General features: G+C 45.3%; 1 protein-coding gene across 1 annotated transcript; it reads left to right on the forward strand.

Moving 5' to 3' along the window:
* Window positions 1–129: 129 nt before the first annotated feature.
* On the forward strand, window positions 130–24,847 carry SRP68 (signal recognition particle 68). Its single transcript, XM_055408550.2, has 16 exons — window positions 130–325; window positions 2,290–2,356; window positions 4,360–4,473; window positions 7,396–7,591; window positions 8,193–8,275; window positions 8,520–8,629; window positions 8,969–9,051; window positions 9,368–9,508; window positions 16,176–16,274; window positions 17,208–17,272; window positions 19,450–19,606; window positions 20,478–20,572; window positions 21,052–21,181; window positions 22,769–22,844; window positions 23,273–23,325; window positions 23,732–24,847. The coding sequence occupies exons 1-16, from the start codon at window positions 142–144 to the stop codon at window positions 23,957–23,959; spliced, it is 1,881 nt and encodes a 626-aa protein (XP_055264525.1). The 5' UTR covers window positions 130–141; the 3' UTR covers window positions 23,960–24,847.
* The last annotated feature ends 256 nt before the right edge of the window (window positions 24,848–25,103 follow it).

Genomic DNA, 25,103 nt, shown 5'->3' on the forward strand with positions numbered 1-25,103 from the left:
CGCTACCACAAGGGGCCGTTGCCTGCGGGCCGGACTGTCGGCGGCGGAGGCCGCCGCTATCCCGTCAGCCAGTTCGAGCCGGCCGGTCTCTCTGCCACCCGCGTCGTCTCGCCTCCTCTATCCCGTCCTGCTCTGCGGCGCATGGGCAAGATGGCTGCTGAGAAGCAGGTTCCCGGAGGCGGCGGCGGCGGCGGCAGTAGCGGCGGGGGCAGCGGCGGGAGCAGTGGTGGACGCAGTGCCGGAGGAGAGGAAAATAAGGAAAACGAGCGGCCTTCGGCTGGCTCGAAGGCACACAAAGAATTCGGGGATAGCCTGAGTTTGGAGAGTATCCTACGGTAGTCGGGCCTAACTCGGCAATGACTACGTGTCTATCTGGCCGGCCGGCGGGCGGGAGAGGCGGCGGGGCCGCCGCATCCTGGGCAGGAGAGGCCGAGGGATGCACTTGCTCTCGCTCCTACTTTTTGGGCACTTAACAGTTACAGGGTATGCTCTTCGACTGGCTTTTCTTCGCATCTCCTCTGCCCTCCGCGCTGGGGAACGTTCTCTTCTTTCAGGCAGCACCAGAAAATTGGGCAGTTTTCGGCAGTTTCCCCGCGGTTGCCCAGTTTGAGGGGGGGCTGGTGGTGGGGCTGACATTGGCCACTCTGATGAACTTGGCACCTGGGGCCGCTGAAGTGGGGAGAAGGAAACTGCAGTCTCGACGTTTTGGCTTAACACAGCCGTCGGAGAGTGCATAGTAAAAAGTACAGTTTGATGTTCTGCAAGTGGAGGCGAAGGTTGACTGTTGCAAGGAAAGGCTTATTGCCCGTTTTGAATATAAATCATCGAAGATTGTTAACGTTACTTGTGTAGTTCTCTTAATATTGCCTCGTAGGCATTTTGTCGAGAGTCATTCAGATGAGCTGTTGAGGAGTCAGTGTCTAGTTTTCATCAGAGTGTATCACAGTTGAGTGTTTATGATGTTAGTTTGTGGCTTTTTGAAATAAAATGTAGGCGAATTTCTGAAATAGTACATGTAGCTTTACTTTTTAAGCAGATTGAAGTTTTACTTTTTGAACTGGTGATATCCTTCCAAATGGATGTTAGAATGCTCTGATTTTACTACAGATCTTGTACATGCTGGTCTCTCTTTAGTTGTTGAAATAACCCTTTCATTGTTCAGTGTTTTTAAAATATCCCTATAAAGAAGTATTGAGGAAACTTGAAAAGAAAACTAAAATGGTAGGCAAAGATCATCAGACTTCCCAAAGTTTGGGACATAATCTTAAAATATTTTTAAAATTCTTAAAGAAGAGAATTTGGTCAATGCTTTTTCTTTTAAAAGAAAAACCGGTATTTTAATGCAAACTGTGGCCTGGTATGGTTTGCATGTGCTTGCCATAGGTGGAGACAACATCACAGCTGTTAAGGAAACTCAGGTTTGGCAGTTGTAGAAGGTTATGCAAATAGTCTAGTAGTATACGTCATTTATAACCTGAATCTGCTTCAGTTCAGTTCAGTCGTCTCCGACTCTCCGCAACCCCAGGAATCACAGCACGCCAGGCCTCCCTGTCCATCACCAACTCCCAGAGCTACTCAAACTCATGTCCACAGAGTCGGTGATGCCATCCAGCCATCTCATTCTCTGTCATCCTGAAAACACTAGGTCCAGGTGTAAATCACCGGGAAGCACCCCAAATGTAGTCAGCATTTATCAATAGAATCCAGCAGCTTTATTTAAACTGTTGGGTCTCATTAATCCTCAATGACTAAGGATGCCCTCCTTTTTTAGTTTGAAGTAGTAACTGAAAGTTCAGGCTATCAGGTTTTTTACATGCTTAGCCCTGTCCTCCAGAGAAGGCAATGGCAACCCACTCCAGTACTCTTGCCTGGAGAATCCCATGGACGGAGGAGCCTGGTCGGCTACAGTCCATGGGGTCGCTAAGCTCGGACAGGACTGAGTGACTTCACTTTCACTTTTCACTTTTGAGCACTGGAGAAGGAAATGGCAACCCACTCGAGTATTCTTGCCTGGAGAATCCCAGGGACAGAGGAGCCTGTTGGGCTGCCGTCTGTGGGGTCGCACAGAGTCGGACACGACTGATGCAACTTAGCAGCAGTAGCAGCAGCCCTGTCCTCTGACAAGGTAGCTATTGAAAATGGTCACTAGGGATTTCACTAGTTAATGTACTAAGCGTTTTAGAAATGTTTAATGAGCTGGATTTGATACAAATCTAGATTAATGGTAGTAATATGGATGAATGTTTTGGATTATTGGCACTGTAAGCTTTTCCTTAATCTTGACTCTAGTTCTTCAGATTATAAAGGAATCCCAGCAGCAGCACGGTTTACGGCATGGAGACTTTCAGAGGTACAGGTTAGTATCATTTGCAAGGTGTATAGACATCTCTGGCTTTTTCAAACTTGGTTTGCCCTTGTTACTACCCTCACTACTGTGCCTTACCAGAAAGTATACCTGGAAAGTCTAGTTCTTATATCAAATCCTCAAAAAGAGACTTAATTTTCAAATTTAAAAAGAGTAAATCTTTTTATCCATTTTGCCTTAAGATATTGCAGATACATGGAAGCTTCAGGCGAAAATAACAAGGAATTATGGTGATTTTTTTTTTTTAAATTTAACCATGTTACGGAATCTGGGTTATATCCCAGCTCTTGGCATTTGCTGTGAGTCTTGTCCTTGTAGTTTTGCTTTTTCCGGAACTTTCTGCTTTCACGTCCAGATTATCTCACCTAACATGTGACTCAGTGGTATTCCATTGCAGGGGTGAACTATAGTCTGCTTTTATCCCCCAGTTGAATGGCTGTTGGGACTCCAATTTTGTTTTGTTTTTTTCCTAGTTATTATTAATCTTTTTAATGTTGGATTTTCAATTGGATTTTTTTAGCAGTAAAATATAACGTAAAAATGACTTTGTGTACATTTTAGTCCATATTTCTGTCTTTTAGTACATAAATAGATTTGTGTATGTGTGCCTACCAAATAGTATTTTTGTTCTTCTAATCTTTTTCTACGCGTTTTTTCCATAAGTTTGCTCACATTGTGTATACAACTTTATCCTACTCTTTTGCCAGGCATTATGTATTAAGTATTTCTCCATGCTTATAAAAATGTTCTATATATGTGATTTTTATTAGTTGTGTTATAACCTGATATATATCTATGTCAACTGTATAGACATACCATAGTTTATTTACCTGTTCCCCTGAGTTGGTTATTTATATGGTAGCCAGTTTGGTAGGCTTAAAAATTTTGTTCCCATGAATCTCTGATCATTCCTCTTTATATTTCTGATTATTTCTTTAGTGTAAAAGTAGATTGTCAGTTCAGGAAGTAGGAACATTTTTAAGGATCTTGATAAATGGATTGCCAGAAAATTTTTACCAATTTGCATTTCTGTCCATAATGTGTATGTTCCATTTGATTTTTATGTAAAAGGGTAAGTGATAATTAAAGCATAATTATGAATTGAGGAGAAAGACCTATAGTTCATAGATTCAATCAGACTTTTTTTTTTTAATAATCCGTTCCTTGGTAGCTTTAAGACTGAGATGTTGAAGTTACCGTTTAAATATCATTTTATATTGTAAATTTTATGCTGTTTTGAGTAAGAGTGGTAAAAATTTGCATGAATTTTTATACTAGCTTAGTCAAAATACTTTTATTGCACACCTATATGTTAGGCACTGTTCTAAGACATTGGGAGAAATTTGAAAATCAAATCATCTTTGTACTGAAGGAGTTTATATCAGTGAAAGATATAAGAACATGATTATAGTATTCTCAAACTATAGTAGAAGTAAGAATTAAAAACTCCATGAGTACAGGAGAGAGAGGCTTGGCGTAAGAGGTGATGTTTATCGTATTTCTTGGTGATACCCTCGTTCACCTCATTTTTCTTCAGACACGCTTGTAGTTTCTTTCTCCATGGCTTCCTTGTCATCAGTCTCCGACACGATGCCCCTTCCCTTTTACATCCGTCAGAATCCTAGTCACTCTTTCAAAGCCCACCATAAGTCCACTCCGGTGAAGGGGGTTAACACGAAGAGAAAGGTTACTCACGTCACTTTCAGTTTGCCATTTGCCTTGTTTTTGTGGTTGCCATTTTATCTTCATGATTCTCTCCAACTTGAGTGTGGTTCTTTGAGAATAGGTACCATGTCCTCTGTCTCTTCATGTTTTCTGTGATAGCAGTCATACTGCCTTGCATGTTTCCATTCAGTAAACATTTGCAAGAGGATGGTGGTATCTATAGCAACCATAAGTAGAACATCCCAACTTTTGGCCTTGCCTATTATAGAGCTTACCATTGAAAGTACTATCAGCTCAGCTGAATGGTTTTTGGTTGTGGTTTCTTACAGGGGCTACTGTTCGCGTAGACAAAGACGTCTTCGGAAAACACTCAACTTTAAGATGGGGAACAGACACAAATTCACAGGGAAAAAAGTAACTGAAGATCTTCTGACTGATAACAGGTATTGACTGCTCAGTGCTGAGTACATCTTCTTAATACATACTGTACAATTACAGTGTGACAGATGTCATGCCACACACTTGAGTTATTTCATGTGGTTTTTGTAGCAGCTCTGTGGAATAGGCATCTTTACTACTGCTCCTCCATTAAGAGGAAACTAGGACTTCCCTGACGGTCCAGTGGTTAAAACCCTGCACTTCCAATGCAGGGAATACAGGTTCAATCCCTGGTCGGGAAATTAGGATCCCACATGCTGCACAGCATGGCCCCAAAAAACAAAACAAACAGAAAACAGGCTCAGAGAGACTCTGTAACTTGTTCAGAAATAACTGTGGTGGAATGGTAAATGTTGAAGTCAATGATTAGTAACCTAATTGGTTTTTAGTAAGGTTTCTGGAATGCAAATTTCAGTGTCAGTTCAGTTCAGTCGCTCGGTCGTGTCCAACTCTTTGCAACTCCATGGACTGCAGCACACCAGGCCTCCCTGCCCAGAACCCGCTCCTGGAGTTTACCCACTCATGCCCATTGAGTCGGTGATACCATCCAACCATCTCATCCTCTGTCATCCCCTTCTTCTCCCACCTTCAATCTTTCCCAGCATCAGGCTCTTTTCAGATGAGTCAGCTCTTCACATTTGGTGGTCAACGTATTGGAATTTCAGCTTCAACATCAGTCCTTCCAGTGAATTCTCAGGACTGATCTCCTTTAGGATTGACTGGTTGGATCTCCTTGCAGTCCAAGGGTCTCTCAAGAGCCTTCTCCAACACCACAGTTCAAAAGCATCAGTTCTTCTGTGCTCAGCATTCTTTATAGTCCAAATCTCAACATCCATACGTGACTACTGGAAAAACCATAGCTTTGACTAGACGGACCTTTGTTGGCAAAGTAATATCTCTGCTTTTTAATATGCTGTCTAAGTTGGTCATAACCTTCCTTCCAAGAAGTAAGCGTCTTTTAATTTCATGGCTGCAGTCACCGTCTGCAGAGATTTTGGAGCCCAAAAAAATAAAGTCTGGCACTGTTTCCACTGTTTCCCCACCTGTTTGCCATGAAGTGATGGGACCAGATGTGAGCTTTAAGCCAACTTTTTCACTCTCACTTTCATCAAGAGGCTCTTTAGTTCTTCTTCATTTTCTGCCATAAGGGTGGTGTCATCTGCATATCTGAGGTTACTGCTGTTTCTCCTGGCAATCTTGATTCCAGCTTGTACTTCATTCAGCCCAGCATTTCTCATGATGTACTCTGCATATAAGTTAAATAAACAGGGTAACAGTGTACAGCCTTGATGTATTCCTTTCCCGATTTGGAGCCAGTCTGTTGTTCCATGTCCAGTTCTAACGCTCCCTGACCTGCATACAGATTTCTCAAGAGGCAGGTCAGGTGGTCTGGTATTCCCATCTCTTTCAGAATTTCCCACAGTTTATTGTGATCCACACAGTCAAAGGCTTTGGCATAGTCAATGAAGCAGAAATAGATGTTTTTCTGGAACTCTCTTGCTTTTTCAGTGATCCAGCGATTGTTGGCAATTTGATCTCTGGTTCCTCTGCCTTTTCTCAAACCAGCTTGAACATCTGGAAGTTCACGGTTTACGTACTGTTGAAGCCTCGCTTGGAGAATTTTGAGCATGACTTTACTAGCGTGTGAGATGAGTGCAATTGTGTGGTAGTTTGAGCATTCTTTGGCATTGCCTTTCTTTGTGATTGGAATGAAAACTGACCTTTTCCAGTCCTGTAGCCTTAAGTCAGTATATCTCAAGTGGAATCTGGCCATATGTAAATTCCTCCATAGGAGGTTTGTATTTCATTGCTGAATGTGTGCATGGTTGTTAACGTGACGGGATTACCCTCTCGAGCGATGTGTGTTAATAGTCTGTGGGTCAGTTTCTCAGACTTACTTATTTGGCTGCATCCGGTATTACTTGTGGCGTGCAGGATCTGGTTCCCTGATAAGGGATGGAACCTGGTCCCTCTGCATTGGGAGTGTGAAGTCTTAACCATTGTTCCACCAGGGATGTCCTTCTATATCTGTATTTAAACCAAGAGCTCAAAAACAAGAGATGCCAACTTCACCTTTTAAAAGCAAGATCATTTACATATATGTAACTCAGCCATAAAGAGGAATGAAATCTTGCCATTTGCCACAACATGGGTGAACTTGGAGAGTGTCATGTTAAGTGAAATTAGAGGAAGACAAATACCGTGCATTTTCAAGTCTATGTGGAATCCAAAAAGCAACTGAACAAATAAAACAGACTCATAGAGAACAAGTTGGTGGTTGCCAGAGGGAAGGAAAGTAGGAAGGAGTCGGTAAAATAGGGGAAGGGGATTAAGAGGTTAAAAACTTCCAGTCGTGAAATAAATGATTCATGGGGATGTAATGCACAACATCGGGAATATAGTCAGTAATGCCTCGTACCCTGCACCTGAAATTAATGCAGAATTTTAAGTCAGTTATACTTCAGTAAGGGCTTTCCAGGTGGTGCAGTGGTAAAGAATCTGCCTGCAGCGCAGGAAACGTAGGTTCAATCCCTATGTCAGGAAGATCCCCTGGAGAAGGGAACGGCTACCCACTCCAGTATTCTGGCCTGGAAAATCTCATGGACAGAGGAACCTGGTGGGCTACAGTCTATGGGGTCACAAAGGGTCAAACACGACTGAGCAACTAACAACAGCCAGTCTGGGTTTGCCAAGTTTGAGAAGGTAGCAGGTTTTTCAATGAGATGTGTCTAGTAGGTGATTAGAAACCTACTGGAGATGCTGCTTTGGGAACCATGGTTGATACTATGAGAAGAGCAGCTCCGAGGAGGAAAGCAAAAGAGGGCGTAGGAAAAAGTTGAGAGGCAGAGGATTGCTCCTCAGAGGATAGCTGAGTCTGGTGCTCCTGGCCTTGGCTGTTCAGTCGGCCTGTTCTGTCTCTGATTTAGATATTTGCTTCTGGTTCTGATGGATGCTGAGAGAGCCTGGAGCTATGCCATGCAGCTCAAACAGGAAGCCAACACTGAGCCCCGAAAACGGTTCCACTTGTTGTCTCGCCTACGCAAAGCCGTGAAGCATGCCGAGGAGTTGGAACGCTTGTGTGAGAGCAATCGTGTGGATGCCAAGACCAAGTTGGAGGCTCAGGTTAGTGTCATAACATCAGCTTTGCTTTATTGTGGAGATTAGAGATGTGACTTTAAAAAAAAGAATAATACAGTTAAACAGAACAGAGTCTTTTCCATTGTATGTTGGTAATCAGGGGAGGAAAAAACCTAATCTTGCTTTTAAAAGGTGAAGTTGACTCTTGTTTTTGTTTTTGAGCTCCTGGATTTTAAGCATTGACTCTTAACTTTTTAGACAGCCCATGTGTCTTTTGATACGTATGTGAAAAACTTGTATCTGGGAAGTTCACAAAGTAAGAATTTTGTTCTTAATGAGTATTTGAAAAGGGAGGGAAGAGATTTCAAGTTTATATTCAACTTTTGATCTAATGGTATAGCCCAGAAGTGGGTTGTTAAGTAAAACAAAGAGAGCAAGTTTTCTTTATTTTGAAGTTCTCTCCAGGGAAGTAAATGAACCATAAATTACCCATGGGTCATATTTTATTAGTGAGACGCACTTTTTGATTTTTTTAGAATCAACCTAAATATCTATTCTTGATATCAGAGTTTGAAGCGAGTAGAGGTCAGGCTATACCCTGGTTCCTGGATATTGAAGCAATGTCTCTTTTCCCATCACCTCTCAGGCTTACACGGCTTACCTCTCAGGAATGCTGCGGTTCGAACATCAAGAGTGGAAAGCCGCCATTGAGGCTTTTAATAAATGCAAGTAAGTCCTCTGGCCCAAAGGCTGTGGCCAGTTTTGATAACAGCCACACGCAAGCTGCAGATCAGCCAACGATTGCTTCTGTGAAAGTTATTACGGTTTCTTTCTTTTTGCCTTCTCTTGAGAAATGTGGATTGTTCTCTTTCAGCCTCAGAACTTGCCAGTTCTGGTAGTTGATCTGTGTTCCTTGTGAGTTTATTTTCTTAAAGCGAGGCTGCTGTGAACCATGATGTTCCTTTCCTGGCAGGACTATCTACGAGAAGCTGGCCAGCGCCTTCACAGAAGAGCAGGCTGTGCTGTACAACCAGAGGGTGGAGGAGATCTCGCCCAACATTCGCTACTGTGCCTACAACATTGGTGAGCGGGGCTGCGTGGGGCTGCGACAGGCAGCCTGTGGAACCTGGAGGGTGGCTTTAACTTTCCTCCCTTTCCCCCGCGTCCATCTTTGGTGTGGGTTTGCGTTGATGAAAAGAGTGCAATTGTTGGCATCAGCTCTGCTCAGCATCCGGAAGGCAGTTCCCTAGCTTCAGTTTTGGCCATGCCACATCTGTGCTCACCCAGAGTCTTGTGAAAGGACTTAGGATTCATTGAAACGCACTGGTGGGCAGGGAACAGCTTGGAGTTGAATCTGAGAGTTTTTGAGGAAACAACCAAGACCCTTGAGAATTTTCCACTCAGTCTCTCTCTTTTTCTCAGGGGACCAGTCAGCTATCAATGAACTCATGCAGATGAGATTGAGGTCTGGGGGCACCGAGGGTCTCCTGGCTGAAAAATTGGAGGTAATCTAGTATGTGCATTCTGTGAAAAGTCTTTGGTTTGAAAAAAAGTCCAGTAAAAGAAGTAACACACAGTCCCCTCATCCAGGGATAATTGCTATTAATATTGCATATTTATATCTATAGTTTTAATGAAAACTTTTTGTCACTTATTTTTTTTTTTTGGCTGTGCCTTGTGGCCTGTGGGATCTTAGTTCTCCAGCCCAGGGATATGTAATATGTTAGTTACAGGAAGAGACAAACAGTAGTTACCAGTGAGCTTCACCTTGATCACGCACATCTGCAGTTAAAGCTTTAACATTTTATAACTACTTTCTAGGCGTTGATCACTCAGACTCGAGCCAAGCAGGCAGCCACCATGAGTGAAGTGGAATGGAGGGGCAGGACGGTTCCTGTGAAGATCGACAAAGTGAGGATCTTTTTACTGGGTTTGGCCGACAACGAGGCCGCCATCGTCCAGGTAAGGAGCTGGGGCCTGTTCTGTTCTCCTAGGTGTGTCTGCAGGTTGCCTTTGGTTGTTTAAGATATGATATTTTGTTGCTGATTAGGATTTGGGTAACCATCTCAAGATGCATGCTCTTGAATAGAATTCTTTTGAAAGCTGAGTTTATCGAGGAGTTTTCCTGTGCAGAGGCCAAAGAAATTGACAGTGACAGCCTTCAGTGAAAATGGGAGCAGCAAAGGGCTGCTTTAAGTCAGGGGTGACTTTGGCCCAGCAGGTGGTGCAGCAGCATGGCTGTTATGTCTTATGTCTCTCTGACCTCTCATCCTCACCTTCCAGCCCTGAAGGGTCACCTCTTGTCCCTGGGTCCTTGAAAGACAGCCTGGCTAAACCCGATCAGCTTGTTTTACGTGTGGTATTTATGCAGTGTTCATGCAGAGCCATACTGCCCGATGCTCCTGCTGAGATAATTATTACCTGATTGTGGGTGTGAACGACCAAATGAGTTCAGAAGAGAAAAGATTCTGGTGATCGTAGTTTGTATGGCATCGACAGCGATGGAGGCAGTTTTTAGAGCTCCTTCTCTGTGTTAGGCGAAGAACATCTGAAAAAAAGACCACGCTACTCCCTGAGTCTCCAGCCTCAGCAGGGACCAGTGGGATTTCATGAAACTTCACATTCGGCTGCTGTCCCCAGAGGGATATGTGTGTGAGGCGCTTTGCTGGTTGTGCTGATGGGTTGTTAAGTATCCAGGCCTTTCAGTGACTTGTTTCAAAGTGGCTCCTTTGGTTGGCGGCAGCTTTCAACAACTGAAGGATTTCTTTGCGCCTTTTGTCTGTATTGTATATGGCCCCTCACCTCCCCCTTTATTTGCTTACAGGACAGAAGATTAGAACAGTACCGGAAAGTTGAGTTTTCATTCATCTAAAAGACTAAACTTTTTCTGAGAGCATTTCATTGGCACTTAACAGTATAGAGGTCTCTTTCTTGAGTAGGGCTGATAGCAACCATTTAGATTATGCAGCTGGGTTTTCTCTTTAAAGAGATACATTCTAGAAGGAGAGATCTGCCACAGTCCTGTGCCAGGCATCAGTGACAGTCGGGTAGGAATTCTGGATAGAATAGGGGGCAGGGAGGGAGGGGGCTGATGGAGGCAAATAAAACAGAGCCTCCTTAGGAATGGGGCCCCAGACATAGATCAGGTAAAGGGCAGGACAAGTTAACATTTACTAAGTCACTTTAAAAGTTGTTCATGCTTACCATTTATACAATAGAAGTGTTTGTAAGAGATCAGCCTACAGTCTGACTGCCCATATACTTTCATTGATACTGCATTGTACTACTAAAAAGGAAAATAATGTATTTCAAGTCTTTCATTTGCAAGATATAACTTTTTTGTTAGAATTAGACTGAGATCCAATTTCACATCTTTTTTTACTAACACGTTATAAGGATTTTTCATGTTCTGACAAATTATTTCACCAAAATTTTTATTACCTGGTAGTCACCTGGACAGACACCACAGAGACAAGCAGGGAGTGTAATGATCCTCCTTTCTGTCCTGGATACACTGTGTAATGCTCTCTTGTGTTTCTCTCTCCCACCCCGAGAGGTGGGTGATACTCATTTTACAGATGGGAAAACTGTCACCTGTCCATAACCGTACGTCTGATAGAAGGGAGTGCGTGCATTTAAAACCATACCCTTTTGATTCCAAAGCTCGTGTTCCTTTAAGTTTTCCACATAGCCTTAGATTCATCAGGAAGGTTAGTAACAGGATCGTTTTATGTGGCTTTGGTGAAAAACTAAATGTAATTTCACTTAACAGAAAAGCAGAGTCCTGGACCCCTGACTGAAAAAAGTCGAATTTTAATGAAAATCTTAATGGAAAAAAGTAATCCTTCACAGGAGAATCCGCTCCACTTCAAAAGGTTGCTGAGGCTAGGGGTTTCCTACGTGGGAGGAGAAGATACGGGCATGTTTTATCTGAATTTATCCTTCTTTTGCTTTTTTACAAACAGAGAATAAATGGGGGAGGTATTTTTGCCTTATTCATGAAATAATTCAGATTGGGCTAAATTAGACCAGGTGAAAAACATTTCACAATTGCACATGAAGCTGTTGCCTTTAAAACTGAAGACCACTTCAATCGCATGGTGACTAGTTGAGCTTTGTGCACATATTAAAAGGATTCCTCTCAAACTCGGGCTTTCGTGCAGGGGGAGGGCTGGCTTCTGGCCCTCCAGGTCATAGTCCCCCTTACAGAGCCGTGCACAGAAATTCCCTAGTGGTGCAGTGCTTGGGAGCTGGCCTTGCAGTGCAGGGAATACCAGTTCAGTCCTTAGTTAGGGAACTGGGGTCCCACACGCTGCAGAGCAGCTAAGCTCTCACACCACTAGAGATTGGTGTGCCGCAATGAAAGATCCTGCGTGCCCAAACTAAAACTTGATGCAGCCAAATAAGTAAATAAATACTATAAAAAAAAAAAAGTTCAATATTGGCCAACATTTTGATAATATTGGCAAGAAAAAGCAGTGACGTTATTCCAGCCTTGAATAGATGAAGATTCTCATGGTCAGTCATCTCAGCGCAACTGCTGTTAGTTCTGTGTTCCCACCTCACCTTCAGTGTGCGTGTTTATGTTGCTAAATATGTTCTTTTTAAAAGTCCTTTATACAGATAACGGCAGGTGTCTTTTTTAGGGTTGGTGTCAGGGTTATACATACCTTGTAAAACAAGTTTGGAGATGTTCCCTCCTGTTTTCTGAAAGAATATGTAACATTTTGTTTTCTCCTTAAATGTTCGTTATAATTCACTAGTGATACTGTTGGGCCTGGAGTTTTCTTTGTGGGAAGACTTTTATAATTTGTTTTTGCTTGTTTTAAAAAATACGTAATTCCTTTACGAGTTGGATTCAGATTTTCTGTTTCATCTTGTGTCAGTTTGGATTTTATATTTTTAAAGTAATGTATTAATTTCATGTAAATTGTTGGTTTTATTGCCAGTTTATAATATTCTCTTATCATTTTAGTGTTCGTAGAATCTGTAGTGTTATCTTTTGTTAAGTGCCTGGTTAATGTGCTGGTTGTGGTGAATACAGTAAATTATGGTCTTTAAGGATATTACGGTGAATTAGGATCACTTGAATATCCGAGACCTTTAAATAATTTGGTTGAGCAAACAAAATGTGTATTAATCCCAGGAATCCCATTAAGGTTTTAACCTTAAAAACAGTTACATGCCTAATATGCTGTATCACACATATACCAGGTCAAGCCAGTAAGAAAAAATTTTAAGTACGGTGTCAAATGAAGTTTGGTTAAACCCTTAGGTTTCGGGTGTAGCTGTGTGGCTGATTAACTGTGTATTGAATTGAATGAACCCTGGGTTATTACGCATGGGAAAGGCCCTTTGGCTGTTCGGGGCTAATCTCCAGAAGGACTGCTTGCTTACTGGTGTACTTGGCGGGTGATTTGCCAGTTCTCTGAGTTGTATCGAGTTGCTCTCTGCCCAGGGGCTTTTCATTGCAGTGTTTCCTAACCCTGCTGCTGTTGGTGTTTCCCACCCTCTGGGAACTGGGTTGGAGGAATCTGGTAGCCCCCCACTTCTTGGTTGCTTGTAGAGGTTTTTATGACCTTTAAATACTAAAAGAACAGTTTACTGAAAAGCAGGAAGAAAGAAAGAATTCAAGGAGATAATACTAAACTGCAAAGACTGGAACTGAGGCTTAATCAACTGCCAAAATCCAGCTGCAACAGCCTTCTTTTCTTTTCTTTAGCCAAGCTTTAGGTCTTCATGTCTTTAATATTGTCTTACTTTCTCATATGTTTTTATTTTGCTTTGTTAATACTTGATCACACCTGAGGTGTCTTGGTGGTGATTTGTGGATGTCAGGCAGCTGGGGGTGGGGGCAGGTTAAAAATGTCTATAGGTTTGATGATTCTTATCCTCAGGTAATGACTAATACTTTAATATTTGACTGGACGGAGATCATTTCTCCTTTTTGTTAAAAAACAATCTGTTTTTCCATGAGGGTTAGGTCCTTCTTCACTCGAGTTCTGTTTGTTTTTCCTCGACCTCACTGTGCCGAGTGAGGCTGGGTTCCCATCCCTTTGGTTCTCCTACGGGTGTGGTGGAGAATGTGGTTGGACTCACCTTGCTGTCTCTCAGTCACACCAAGTAGACAAGTGGAAACAGTCTGGGAGCTCTGTCTTTAAGAGCTGGGGGGGGGGTCTCGTCTCAGGACACACACAGCTGGTTTTCATCAGCCTTGAGATGTGCCTTGGGGCTGTGGAAAAGCACTTCTAAGAGTGTTTGAAGTTTTATAAAAGTTGATCTCAAGCTTGTTTATTAGGACTGAGTAACGCGTTACTTCTGGGCTATAGGTTTCTCCCTGTCACGGGTATACCCGGGAAGGTCCAGGCCAGCCACAAATTCTTTTGCAGGGAGTTTGCCCATGTGTGCAGGAGCAGGTTCTCGTCAGTTCCGTGGCAGACCTGAGCCGTTTGCATGTGGGTTCTAAGGGCACCTCCCTCTGCGTACACATGGAGAGGTGTCTCTTATTCCACTGTCCCTTCAGGATTATCTTTGCCTTCGAGATAGGTTTACAGAATAAGAGTGTAAGTAGGAAAATGTGTTTCCGACTTCTTCTGTGGAAATTTTGCCCAGCCCAGGGAGAACTGTGAGAGGTTCTGCTCCAGAGATGAGTGGTCTCTGTCCCTGTGCAGTGTGGCTGCATAAGAACAGCACAGCCGACTGACGGCCGCTGATCCAGATCGGCCTCTCCCTTCATTGTGCTTTAAGACCTTTGTAAGATTCCCAGGGGAATGAAGAATTTTCTGGAAGCAGAGGGGAGGGAGATTTGCTGCTGTTCAGTACCTTGATGCAGAGTTTCCTTATTCAAAGGGGATGAGGGTAGTAATACCTGGCAGTAAAGAGGTATAGCATTTTTGCATCATATTAATTTTTTTTACTTGAGCCATTTCTTCCCTAGGAAAGGAGGCAGGTCCCACGTAGCTGGTAGAACCAATTGGCTCTTTTCTTCTACTTAAACACTCACTGCCCCAACTGTTGAACCCCACCGATCTTAAAAGGGTGTCGGTGGCATGTTTGCTGGATTGCACGATATCAGGCTGGTGCTGGAGTTCATCTTGCCTGCTCACGACGTGGCTCTGGTATGTGTGTGGCTGGCCCAGGTCTGTTTTCATATCTTATTCCGGTTGTTAACTCTGCAGCTGCCCCGTTCCAAGGATTTGTACTTTGAAAAATTTGGCTAGTTTGATTAAATGAGTATGAAGACCCTTGCTGACGTGAGATCCTTAATGGTGTTTGGTGTGAAGTGGTGTCTCAGAGCTGGGCTGTCTGGTATGGTAGCCACCCACACACACACGGCTGTTTAAACTGACTAAACTTTGAGGTGCTCAGCAGCCCCCTGTAGCTGATGACACCACACGGGACATCGCCATCACAGAAAGTGCTGGTGGACAGCCCTGCTGTGTGTTAATGGTGTCTGGGTTTGCCTTTATACACTTATAGAATAGCCATACCCATGATTTGTTCCTAAGTTACTGAACAACAAGAAAGTCAAGTAACTTACAAATAGAAAAGTATGTTTGATTTATACTGGGTAATTTACAAGGAAGTTTTGTATTTTTTTTTTTTCTTCCCCACACTGGAAACTAGGAAAAGCATGAGAGTTCTTAAGAGAAGAAAAGGTTTTTCTGAAGGCCCCTCCCAACCATATCTTAAAGGAGTGGGCAGTACTGGGTTTTCTTTTGAGCTTTTCTGGAGGTCAGTTGAATGTCAAGAGATCAGATTGGATGTTAGTTTCTGTGGAAAGTCAAATATAATCGTGGGAGTGTTGATGTTCTAATGTCAGAGTGTGTCTGCCAGTAACACAAGTTCATCTCCTTTCTGCTTTTTGTCCATTCCCACCTGCTTAGTCAGATTCTTTAGGATGATAATGTGGTTTGGCAGGTATTCAGTTAATGAGTCACTTTTTGCCTTATCCCGGTTGGCTGGCACAGGGGCAACGCCCTGTGCTTTGCAGAAACTGTTATTAAAAGCTTGTCAACTTCATCTGTCCTGAGGTGTTCTCAGCATAGCCGTATGGAATAACTCCTATATGCAGGAAAACCTCATATGGCATTTAGGAGAGAAATATATCTTTGGTTGGTTGTTGATTAATATTGTCACCTACTTGGGACTTAGAAGAAATCCAGTATCTACAACTCCGTTGGGTTACATTTGCAAGGGAAAGAAACTTGTGCTGTGCTTCAGTGTGAGGTGGCACTGCCCCAAATCTAGTCCACAAGTCTCCCCTGAGATGCCAGGTGCTGGTCATGAGCACAGGTGGAGGCATTGAAGGAAAACAGTAGGAAGTTCTGTGATAGAGGAAAGATGAAAGCCTCTGTTGGTTGATAGCTTAGATCAGTTGTATGGATGCTTTTTCAGTATGTTCTCTTTACATCTGTATATACACGCTTCTCATTTCTGTACAAATTAACGAATAAAACCATAAGAAAAATTGTATGTGATAAAGAATATTAACAGTTGGAATGATCTCTGATCCAGGTTGTTTTTTGGTTGGATGTGTGTGTTCGTGTCTAATGGGAGGAATCAAAGTGCTATCATGCCCTCCTCCCATCAGAAAGAAACTCTTTCACCACCTTTTGCCTTTGTTTAGGCTGAGAGTGAAGAAACCAAGGAGCGTCTGTTTGAATCCATGCTCAGTGAGTGTCGGGATGCCATCCAGGCCGTGCGGGAAGAGCTCAAGTCAGATCAGGTAGGACTCTCAGCTGAGTCCCCGGCTCTTGCTCTGAGCTCAGGTCCTCTTTGGTCTGTGTGTCACATTCCCAGAGCAGGGACTCTTAGCCACCATTGTATTTAGATGTGGCAATTGGCTGACCAACAAGAGAAGCCGCCTCTGGGCTCCACCAGGTTGAGAAACGCTTTTCCCTCTGTCCTGCTTCTCCTAACGGCTTCATGTCTTACCTGTTGAGCCTCTGGTCTCAAATCCATATCTCCAGGTGGATTTCTCCAGCGCTCCCTTTTTCTGATAGTATCACTGTGATTCATTCAGGCATCTAGGCTGAAAACCTCAGAACCATTTTTGTCTTTCTTCCCTGTTGCCTAAAACCCTGTTTATTCTCCCTTTGTAATTTCCCTCTCCCTTTGTTCACCTATCTCCAGTGAACTTTTTTCTATTATGTCTGGACTCCTAGAGAAGTCACCTGATTTTCCTGTCCAGGCTAACCATGCAATCCTTAACTTCTCCACATCTGTAAGGTTTCCTACCATGTAAGGTCACATCTTCACAGGTGCCTCCCTGTAGGGGCCATTATTCAGTCAACTGGAAAGGCAGGAGCTGGCAGCACTAGGCATAGAACTTGGGTATGAGACACAGGTGCTAAAACAGAGCCACGGACTGTGGACTGTCTGCTTTGATGCTTTGAGTCCAAACACTGGACACGGTGGACAGGAGGCCTTGCTGGCCATTACTCTGAATTCTCGTTCACGTCTGGTTTTTCTTTGTCAGTGGAAACTGAGTGACCTTGTCGTTCAGAAAAGCCCAGGAGTTCTCTGATATTTGAGGACCCCAGCTTCCGAGTGTCTGTGCCTGTGTCCCAGGGCACTTTGGGGTCCACACCATTGAATGAGGTGGTCAGAGCCAAGGACGTAATCAGCCATTTTACCTTTACCTTTTCACTTTCTGCAGAAACAAAGAGATTATGCCCTAGACGTGGAATCGGGGAAGGTATCTAATCTTCAGTACCTGCACAGGTAAGAGATGTGACATTTTTACTTTTTAACATTGCATGATATATCATTGGAACAAAAGAGTTTACACAGTGTTTATGTACATTATAGTTTATTGATACATATTAAACTATGAATGCATCAGTGCACATTTTTGCATGTGAGATTTGCATGTGTGTATTATTCTGATATCCGTAAAATTTCCTGTTTTTGTGCAACAGAAGGACTAGAATGTGACCAATAACTCAAGTTCCCTGTGACCACCTTGTTGATTCCTCCCCCTCTTCTAGAGCTCGCTGCTCTCCTAGGAGCGCCAGGCTCCTCGAGTGACTCCCCTCTGTGTTCTGAATGTTTTACATTGTCCTGTCCACATTTAAGTTCAAGTTCAACCCAACTTTAACTCCATCTAGAGTTTATTTTTGAGTGCAGTAAGGATCCGCGTCACCTTTTTCCACGAGGGTGATGGATTATTCCAGTGTGCAGTTTATGGACCGGTCTGTCCTCCTCCGTTGGCATGCAGGCGGACGTTCCACACTCCCTGCTTGCTCGGTTTCTGGACTCTCTTCTGCTCTGCCGGTTTATTTGTCTGTACTGACACCAGCGCAGTGATTTACTGTAGCTTTATCGTAGCTCTTGGTGCCTGGTCCAGCACGTCGTCCCCCACCCCCACCCCACCAGGTTTCTCCTCAGGCACACCTTGATCGTTTTTACCCCTTTGCTCTTTCATACCCATTTTCAAACCGCCTTGTCAAGTTTAAGTTTTTTAAAAGATAGGTCATTTTGTTTCACAGAAGAAAGGAGGAAGGAAGAGTGACATTTTTCAAACTGCCTGAGAGAAATAAAATTCCATTTCTCCTCAAGTGCTCTTTCCATTTGACCCTGAAATTTTTAATGTCTTAGTCACTGCTTACAACTTTTTAGTGAATCCTCAATATTTTCAGTCATTCCCAACCCACCCCCACCCATTTTAATAAAAACAAAACCAAAAAAACTCTCCCTGCCTTAATCTCCATTCTTAGAGAATTTGATGTTATGTCGCATTGACTGCCTTACGGTTCAGATGCACAGAATATTTGCAGGAACAGACCTTATCTCCCTTCTGTTTCAACAAGCACATGAGAAAAACAAGGCTTTAGGAGGTTAGGGGACGTATTGGTAGTTAACAGCCACAAAGAGGCAAAGGCAGTTGTCAGCGTCCTAGCCTTGAAAGACCAAGGGAGCTTCAGCGGGGCTCAGGACACTTCTACATTGTGAAGCCCCCTTGCCCTGGGATCTGTCTTCCCACCTCCACATGTAGCTGGTATAGGGATGGTGATCAGTTAGGACCAGAGGCCAGCTTTTGGATATATAAAGTCAGCAATCCAGTAGCTCTTGTATTTTAATAAAGCTCTGATATCTTAATAAAAAGGTATCTAGATTCCTGTTCCACTCGGTGAATAACAGTTATTTGTTTGGAGAGTCTGATTATTCTTCGGAGCTCTAGGAAAGCCCATCTCATGACTTCTCGGATACAGCCACTTTTGGGGATTTCCTGGTGGCCCAAAGGTTAGGACTCTGCACTTTCGTTGAAGGGGGCACAGACAGGTTCAGTCCATGGTCAGGAACTAAGTTCCCACGAGCCTCGTGGTGTGGCAAAAAGAAAAAGAATGTTTTAATTCTTTAACAAATTCTTCTGGTGTTTGCCTCCATGTGTCTAAATGACTTGTATACGTTGCTACTTCTTGATCTTTGGCTTCTAGCATTTATTACTACTTTCTTCTACAGCCTCTCACCAGTTCTACTCCTGCTCTTCATCCTGACCCCTCTGGCCTTCCACCTGACTCCTACACAAGCTCTCTCATTTCCGATACTATTTTTATTTATTTAGTCCTTATTTCAGGAAGTAGCTTGCTATCCGTCTCTCGTCTTAAGGACCAGCAGTGTCCTCTGAAATTGGTAACTCTCTAAAGATACAGAAGATATAATTCAAATTAAAATCAAATTTTGTCATAAGCTCTCATATGGGTCCCCTGTGAGTTCGCCACCAAACAACAGCCAAAGTCGAAGGCCCTTGGAGGTTGAGGCCCAGGCCTCCCAGCCCTGCCGGGTGACACGCCCTCACCCCCACAGCTCCCCAGGGCAGCCCAGCTTGTGGTCCAGTGCTCTTCCAAGCACATCCGCTTCCCTGAGCATCACTTGAGCTGACGTGTGGTCCATTCCAGCTATCTGACTTACATCAAGCTGTCCACGGCGATCAAGCGGAACGAGAACATGGCTAAAGGGCTGCAGAAGGCCCTGCTGCAGCAGCAGTCAGACGACGACGGCAAGCGCGCCCCCCGGCCCCAGGACCTGATCCGGCTCTATGACATCATTCTGCAGGTGACCCCGGGGGCTGGGAAAGCCTGCCTGTGCGTGGGTTGACTACAAAATGACATAGCATAAGGGTTGTGATAGCCAGGAGCTGTTGGTGACTTGGTGAAAGACAGAAGTTCTTGTTTTCATACCAGTTCAGCCATCCATGAACCTGGTATCCAGACGTGTTGGTGTGTTTTGTTGTTGTTTACACTCTTAGTCATGTCAGACTCTTTTGTGACCCTGTGGATTATAGCTCACCAGGCCCCTCTGTCCATGGGATTTCCCATGGACAGAATGCTGGAGTGGGTTGCCATTCCCTTCTCCAGAGGATCTTCCCAGCCCAAGGATCGAACCCATGTCTCCTGCATTGGCAGGCGGGTTCTTTACCACTGCCACCAGGGAAGCCCGTGTGGATGTGTAGACACTCGTAAACCCCCCGGTATTCGTTCACTGAGCACTTCCCTGTGCAAGCTGGTCACCCACATGCCTTGAAGTGTCCTGGGACCTAAGGCCACGCTGCCTTGGCCCCCTGAGAACTCATCGGTGAGGGAGTTTGAGACCCCTGCCCACAGTCAAGGTGTCTGTGTAGGCGCCACACAAGTGGGCCATCTGAAATGAGAGTTCAGAGCCAGAGGGGTCCCCTCCAGCTGAGAGGGTCCAGGGAGTCTGAAGAAGCTGAGTCGTGACTGAGAGAAAGAGGCTGCGAGGGCTCTCAGCGTCAGGAGGGTGGAGGTGACGCCAGGTGTGACTGCGGCCGAGTCACTCGTCACAGATGTCCCGTTATCTGAAGCTCAGGCTCACTCTTCCTGCCCACGTCTGTCCTTCCAAATCTCCTGTCAAACACTCAGTGTGGGTCCCCCTCTTAATGAGTTTTCCTGTTACATCTGTTGTGCAGAATTTGGTGGAATTGCTCCAGCTTCCTGGCTTAGAGGAGGATAGAGCCTTCCAGAAAGAGATAGGCCTCAAAACTCTGGTCTATAAGGCTTACAGGTAAGTTCCCTGGGATGGGCAGGGCTCCCCTCAACCATTGGAAGCTTCTAGAAGCTTTGGGAGCATGTCCCTGGAAGGTTAGGTTTTGGTTTTTGAAAGACGTGAGCAGAGATGAATGGTTATGACCTAGATATGTGGGCGGTGTAGGTAGCGTTTGCAGCTGGACAACGTCCCTCCTTCCTGCCTGTCTTCATCTTCCTTCCTGTGCCTTTTGGGAATTACAGCTTTTTTGCAGAGTTAGCAGTGAGTAAAAGACAGTGGATCAGATTTGGACCTACACTGTCAGTCAGCTCCAATTTCAGGGAGGAGTCTGCAGGTTAGCCTGGCAAACTGGAACAGTGAAAATAGTGAAAAATCTCCCACCCCAGGGAGTGAGCCTAACGTTAAGAGATTTGACTATTTAGCCTAAACAACAAGGAAAGCCTTGATCTTGGGTGAGTGTTGCTTAAGAATACTGTGGCTCTTTCCTTCCCCATCAGGTGTTTCTTCATTGCTCAGTCCTACGTGCTGGTGAAGAAGTGGAGTGAAGCCCTTGTCCTGTATGACAGGGTCCTGAAATACGCAGATGAAGTGAATTCCGACGCCGGAGCCTTCAAAAACAGCCTCAAGGTAAGCCAGTGGCCTTTCCTGTTTCTAAGCCCTGAGCAGTTGGCCGTGAGGCCATAAGGCCTTCTCAGGCGGGTCCTGCTTGGTCAGCCATGGGATGTGGTGTGCCTGAGTGCCCAGGAGCTGTGGGTGTAACTCGTGGCAGTGTTCCAGGCCCGAGGAGGACTCAGGTGCTGAGACAGCCTTCACCGGTGCACAGCCGTGAAGCACTGTTTGTTCTCAGGCTCGTCTCCGTGTTGGAACTGCTTCCACGGTGGATGTCTGGCTCTAATTGGTGTGGGATGAGAATTGGGGGTTTTATAATATTTACTTACTTTTCTGCACTGGGGCTTTTTTAAGCCCTTCAGTGATTCTACTCTGCAGCCAAGTGGAGAATCACTTGGCTCTCCACACAAGTGCGTGGGGACCACCAGCAGCAACATTTGGGAGTTTGCTAGAAATTCTGATTCTCAGGCCAGGGCCCAGGTCTACAGAGTCTAAAAGTGTATTTTACTTTAGCAAGACAGCCAGGTGATAGTGTATATGTCAAAGCTTACGTGCCAATCTGGTGTATTTTACTGATTTTTGAATGACAACTAGATGTTTAAGCTTATGGACTGCTATGAGGTTACAGAGATTCTTCAAGCAGTGGTCCAGGGGACCCATGTATATTTTACAAGTAGAAACTATTCAGAAAAGCGGGGCTAAGGTTACTGTTACCAGCCTTATAGCCAGTGTGGGAGTGTCTGCCTGGAACAGCCCTGGGCTCAGCAGTAGAGAAAAGTCTGGTTTCTGCCTTCAGAGAGCTTGTGGTTTTGCTGCAGCCACAAGACTTGCATAGGTCCCACCTCCAAATTCAAAAGAAGGAAACGAAATAGGAGTAGGTGGAAGGCGGGCGTGGGCAGTGGGAGGGGTGACCAGTGTGGCAGCGTAATCGGGTGGGTTGTTTTGGAGTGTGGAGACAAACGAGTGTGGACGGTCTGTCTCCGGAGAGAAGTAAGAGGGGTTTCACGAAAGCCCATCTGCCGTAACATGCTGGGGTTTAGGTTAGCGGGGAGCTAACAGGAAGAGCAGGTGTGAGGGGTGCAGCAGTATCCAGACCTGACCGATCATTCCAGATTCTGCCAAGTGAGAAGCTGAGGCAAGAGAAGGGCTGGGGGTGGAGGCTGAGGTCCTCGAGCCAGGCGGCCAGGCTCTGGGTCCTGCCCTGCGGCCCCCAGGGCTGTAACTGGACGTTCTTTGGTCTCTCTGTGCCTTGTCTTCCCACCTGTAAAATGCAGGTACAGACTGTCTCGGGATTATCATGAAGGTGAAATTGACAGTTGTGTGGATTGCTTAGGGCAGTGCCTGGCACATAATGCATTTGGTGTATGATAAATGTGTTAATGTTACCTTTGTCATTATTATTATTTTCAGGCAGTATTATTTAAGACATGGCATAGGTTTCTCCCCTTGAAACAGTTTCTACGTATTGCTTTTTTTAATAGGGAAAGTGTTTAAGTTACTTGAAATCCGTGAAAACACCAGTTGGGTTACTTAGCTCAGGTTAGTTTGGTGCACCTCTCTGGCCCGGCCCCGGCTCACAGGTCCATGTTTTCCTCATTGTTACAGGACCTGCCGGACGTGCAGGAGCTCATCACACAAGTGAGGTCGGAGAAGTGCTCCCTGCAGGCGGCTGCGATCCTGGGTGAGCCCCGCGCCTCTTCCCTGCGGCCTGTGTCCCCAGACTCCCCTTCTCTGCTGTTCCTCTTCTCTCCCACCCCCTGTGCCACTGGTGTAAGACTGAATGGGGTTGTTTCAGTTAATCTGTGAGATCTTAGTTTTTTCCTGCCATTTCTCTGCCCCAGTGAGGCATCAGGTTATGTGGAAGAATCTAGAGGAACCCTGGCATGCAGTCCCCCTGCCTGTCCCAGGGAACCGTGCTGGCTGCGCTGGGCTGAGCACGCTGGTTCTGGGTGTGTGGTCTGTTATCAGCACTCTTGTCTGCCTTGGGTTGGAGAGGGCTGACTCCCCACAAATGGGCTGCCTGGGGTTTAGGATCCAGGCGGGTGATAGGTATCATTCGAGCCTGTTGCATTAAGTCCATGTTCTCACTGAATCCTGTGAAACTTTCAGATACAAACGATGCCCACCAAACAGAAACCTCTTCCCAAATCAAGGACAATAAGGTAAGTCTGGGCTGTGGCTTTTGAAGAATAAACCGGATTTCGTGACTCCCTCAGAATGTGTTCTCATCTAGAGAGCAGAGGTCCCTTCATTTCTCAGGAAAAACCCTCCCTTCCCCACTGCTTTTACTCCAGACCTGAAAGCTGCCTGGATGAGGTGTGTTAGGTGTCATGTAATGGTCCCAAATAAAGTTAGGAGCCTGCTGTGCACTCTGGCTAGGAGGTCTGGCTCTGACTCTGACATCGGACAGGCTTGTGTCCCACTGCAGCCCACCACTCTCAGCCTCTCTAGATTTTAGTGTAAATAGAGTGAGGACATAACAGCCCCTCACAGGAGGCTTGTGGGGACTGAATGTTCCACCGATGGGCTGTGATTAACTCTGGGTTCCTGCTTTGGTTTGACTTCTAGCCCCTGGTTGAACGGTTTGAGACCTTCTGCCTGGACCCTTCCCTCGTCACCAAGCAAGCCAACCTGGTGCACTTCCCGCCGGGATTCCAGCCCATCCCCTGCAAGCCTTTGTTCTTTGACCTGGCCCTCAACCACGTGGCTTTCCCACCCCTTGAGGACAAGTTGGAGCAGAAGACCAAGAGTGGCCTCACCGGATACATCAAGGGCATCTTTGGATTCAGGAGCTAACCAGGCTCTTCTTGGGGCAGGGGGAGAGTCTGACTCTCAGTCTGTGCTGTGAGAAAACCCAGCAGGTTCCATGATACTAAGTCCAGGTTCGCGTTGGCCCAGGCGGGAGTGTACCGTCCTCGACCCTGCCTTCCTGTGTCTCGTGTGTTTGTACACTTCGTTCTCACCCAGTGTGCTAGAAGGACACCCTGTGTCTTCTGGTAAACGTGTGCAGGGTCCTGTGTCGTCCTCCCCCGGGGAGGGGCCCCGCTTCCTGGTCTCATCTGAGCCACGGTCAGTAGTGTTTTCACGGGGTCCACACCTGGCACGGATGGGGGCTCGCATGCTCTGTCGTGTTTCTTCAGTACCGTGGATTTGAATGAGCTCATCCTCGCTGTGAGCTCCCAGGAGCCCTTGAAGAGCTGGTCTGAGATGAGACGTTGGCAGCGCAACCCCAGGGTTCCAGTCAGCCTTATTCCCCTCCGCCTCCGAGCGAAAGTTAGGAAGTTTCAGAACAAGCCAAGAGCTCTATTTTTAGAAGAAATATGTTACCCTCAGAAATGATGAAAACAGATCTTCTATTAAAAGGCAAAGATGCTGGCTGCTCTGCCCGTTCTTTACACTCCCTCTTTCCCGTGGGTCCTGGCGCTCTCCTTGGGAGCCTTGTTGCAAAATCCCGTCCTGTCACGTGCTTCCCGACTTCCTGGCAGCGTGGGTCTGTCTGATGCCTGATAAAGAGTGTAGAGGCCCTGCAGGATTTCTGCACCTGTAATTTTTATATGTCATCATATTTTGATCAGTTTCCTTCCTTGTTTTTTCTCAGTCACTTTTTTATCTCTATTAAAGCATCAACAATAGAATTCCCCAAAGCAAGGTCGAACAGCAAGGAATAAAGTGACTTAAACATGAGACGCATGAGGCTCTGTGGGCTCAGTGGTGCCGCTGTCTTCCCGATGGGTTGCAGAGGGGCTTCCCGGAAGTGGTGGGAGGAAGAGCAGCCGTGTCTGTTCGACCTGAGCGTCGGCTTTGGAGGTGCTTGGGGAGACGCGCTCCTCTCCCTCTGGGGTGTGCTTTGGGTCAGTGAGCCTCAGGAAGTGGATTTTTTTTCTTCTAATTGGAAGTTTCATTGTCTGTGCCGTACAAGTTAGGGATATCCTTTCCTCTG

Source organism: Moschus berezovskii, chromosome 20 (assembly GCF_049115385.1).
Source record: "Moschus berezovskii isolate FMDL1 chromosome 20, NW_MosBer_1.0, whole genome shotgun sequence".
Classification (NCBI taxonomy): domain Eukaryota; kingdom Metazoa; phylum Chordata; class Mammalia; order Artiodactyla; family Moschidae; genus Moschus; species Moschus berezovskii.

Bases quoted from the DNA above. Each gene is read 5' to 3' on its own strand.
- SRP68 (XM_055408550.2), top strand. From the start codon at position 142: ATGGGCAAGATGGCTGCTGAGAAGCAGGTTCCCGGAGGCGGCGGCGGC. The intron at 8,630-8,968 runs GTGAGCGGGGCT...TCTTTTTCTCAG, and splicing joins CTACTGTGCCTACAACATTG to GGGACCAGTCAGCTATCAAT. The intron at 22,845-23,272 runs GTGAGCCCCGCG...TGAAACTTTCAG, and splicing joins GCAGGCGGCTGCGATCCTGG to ATACAAACGATGCCCACCAA.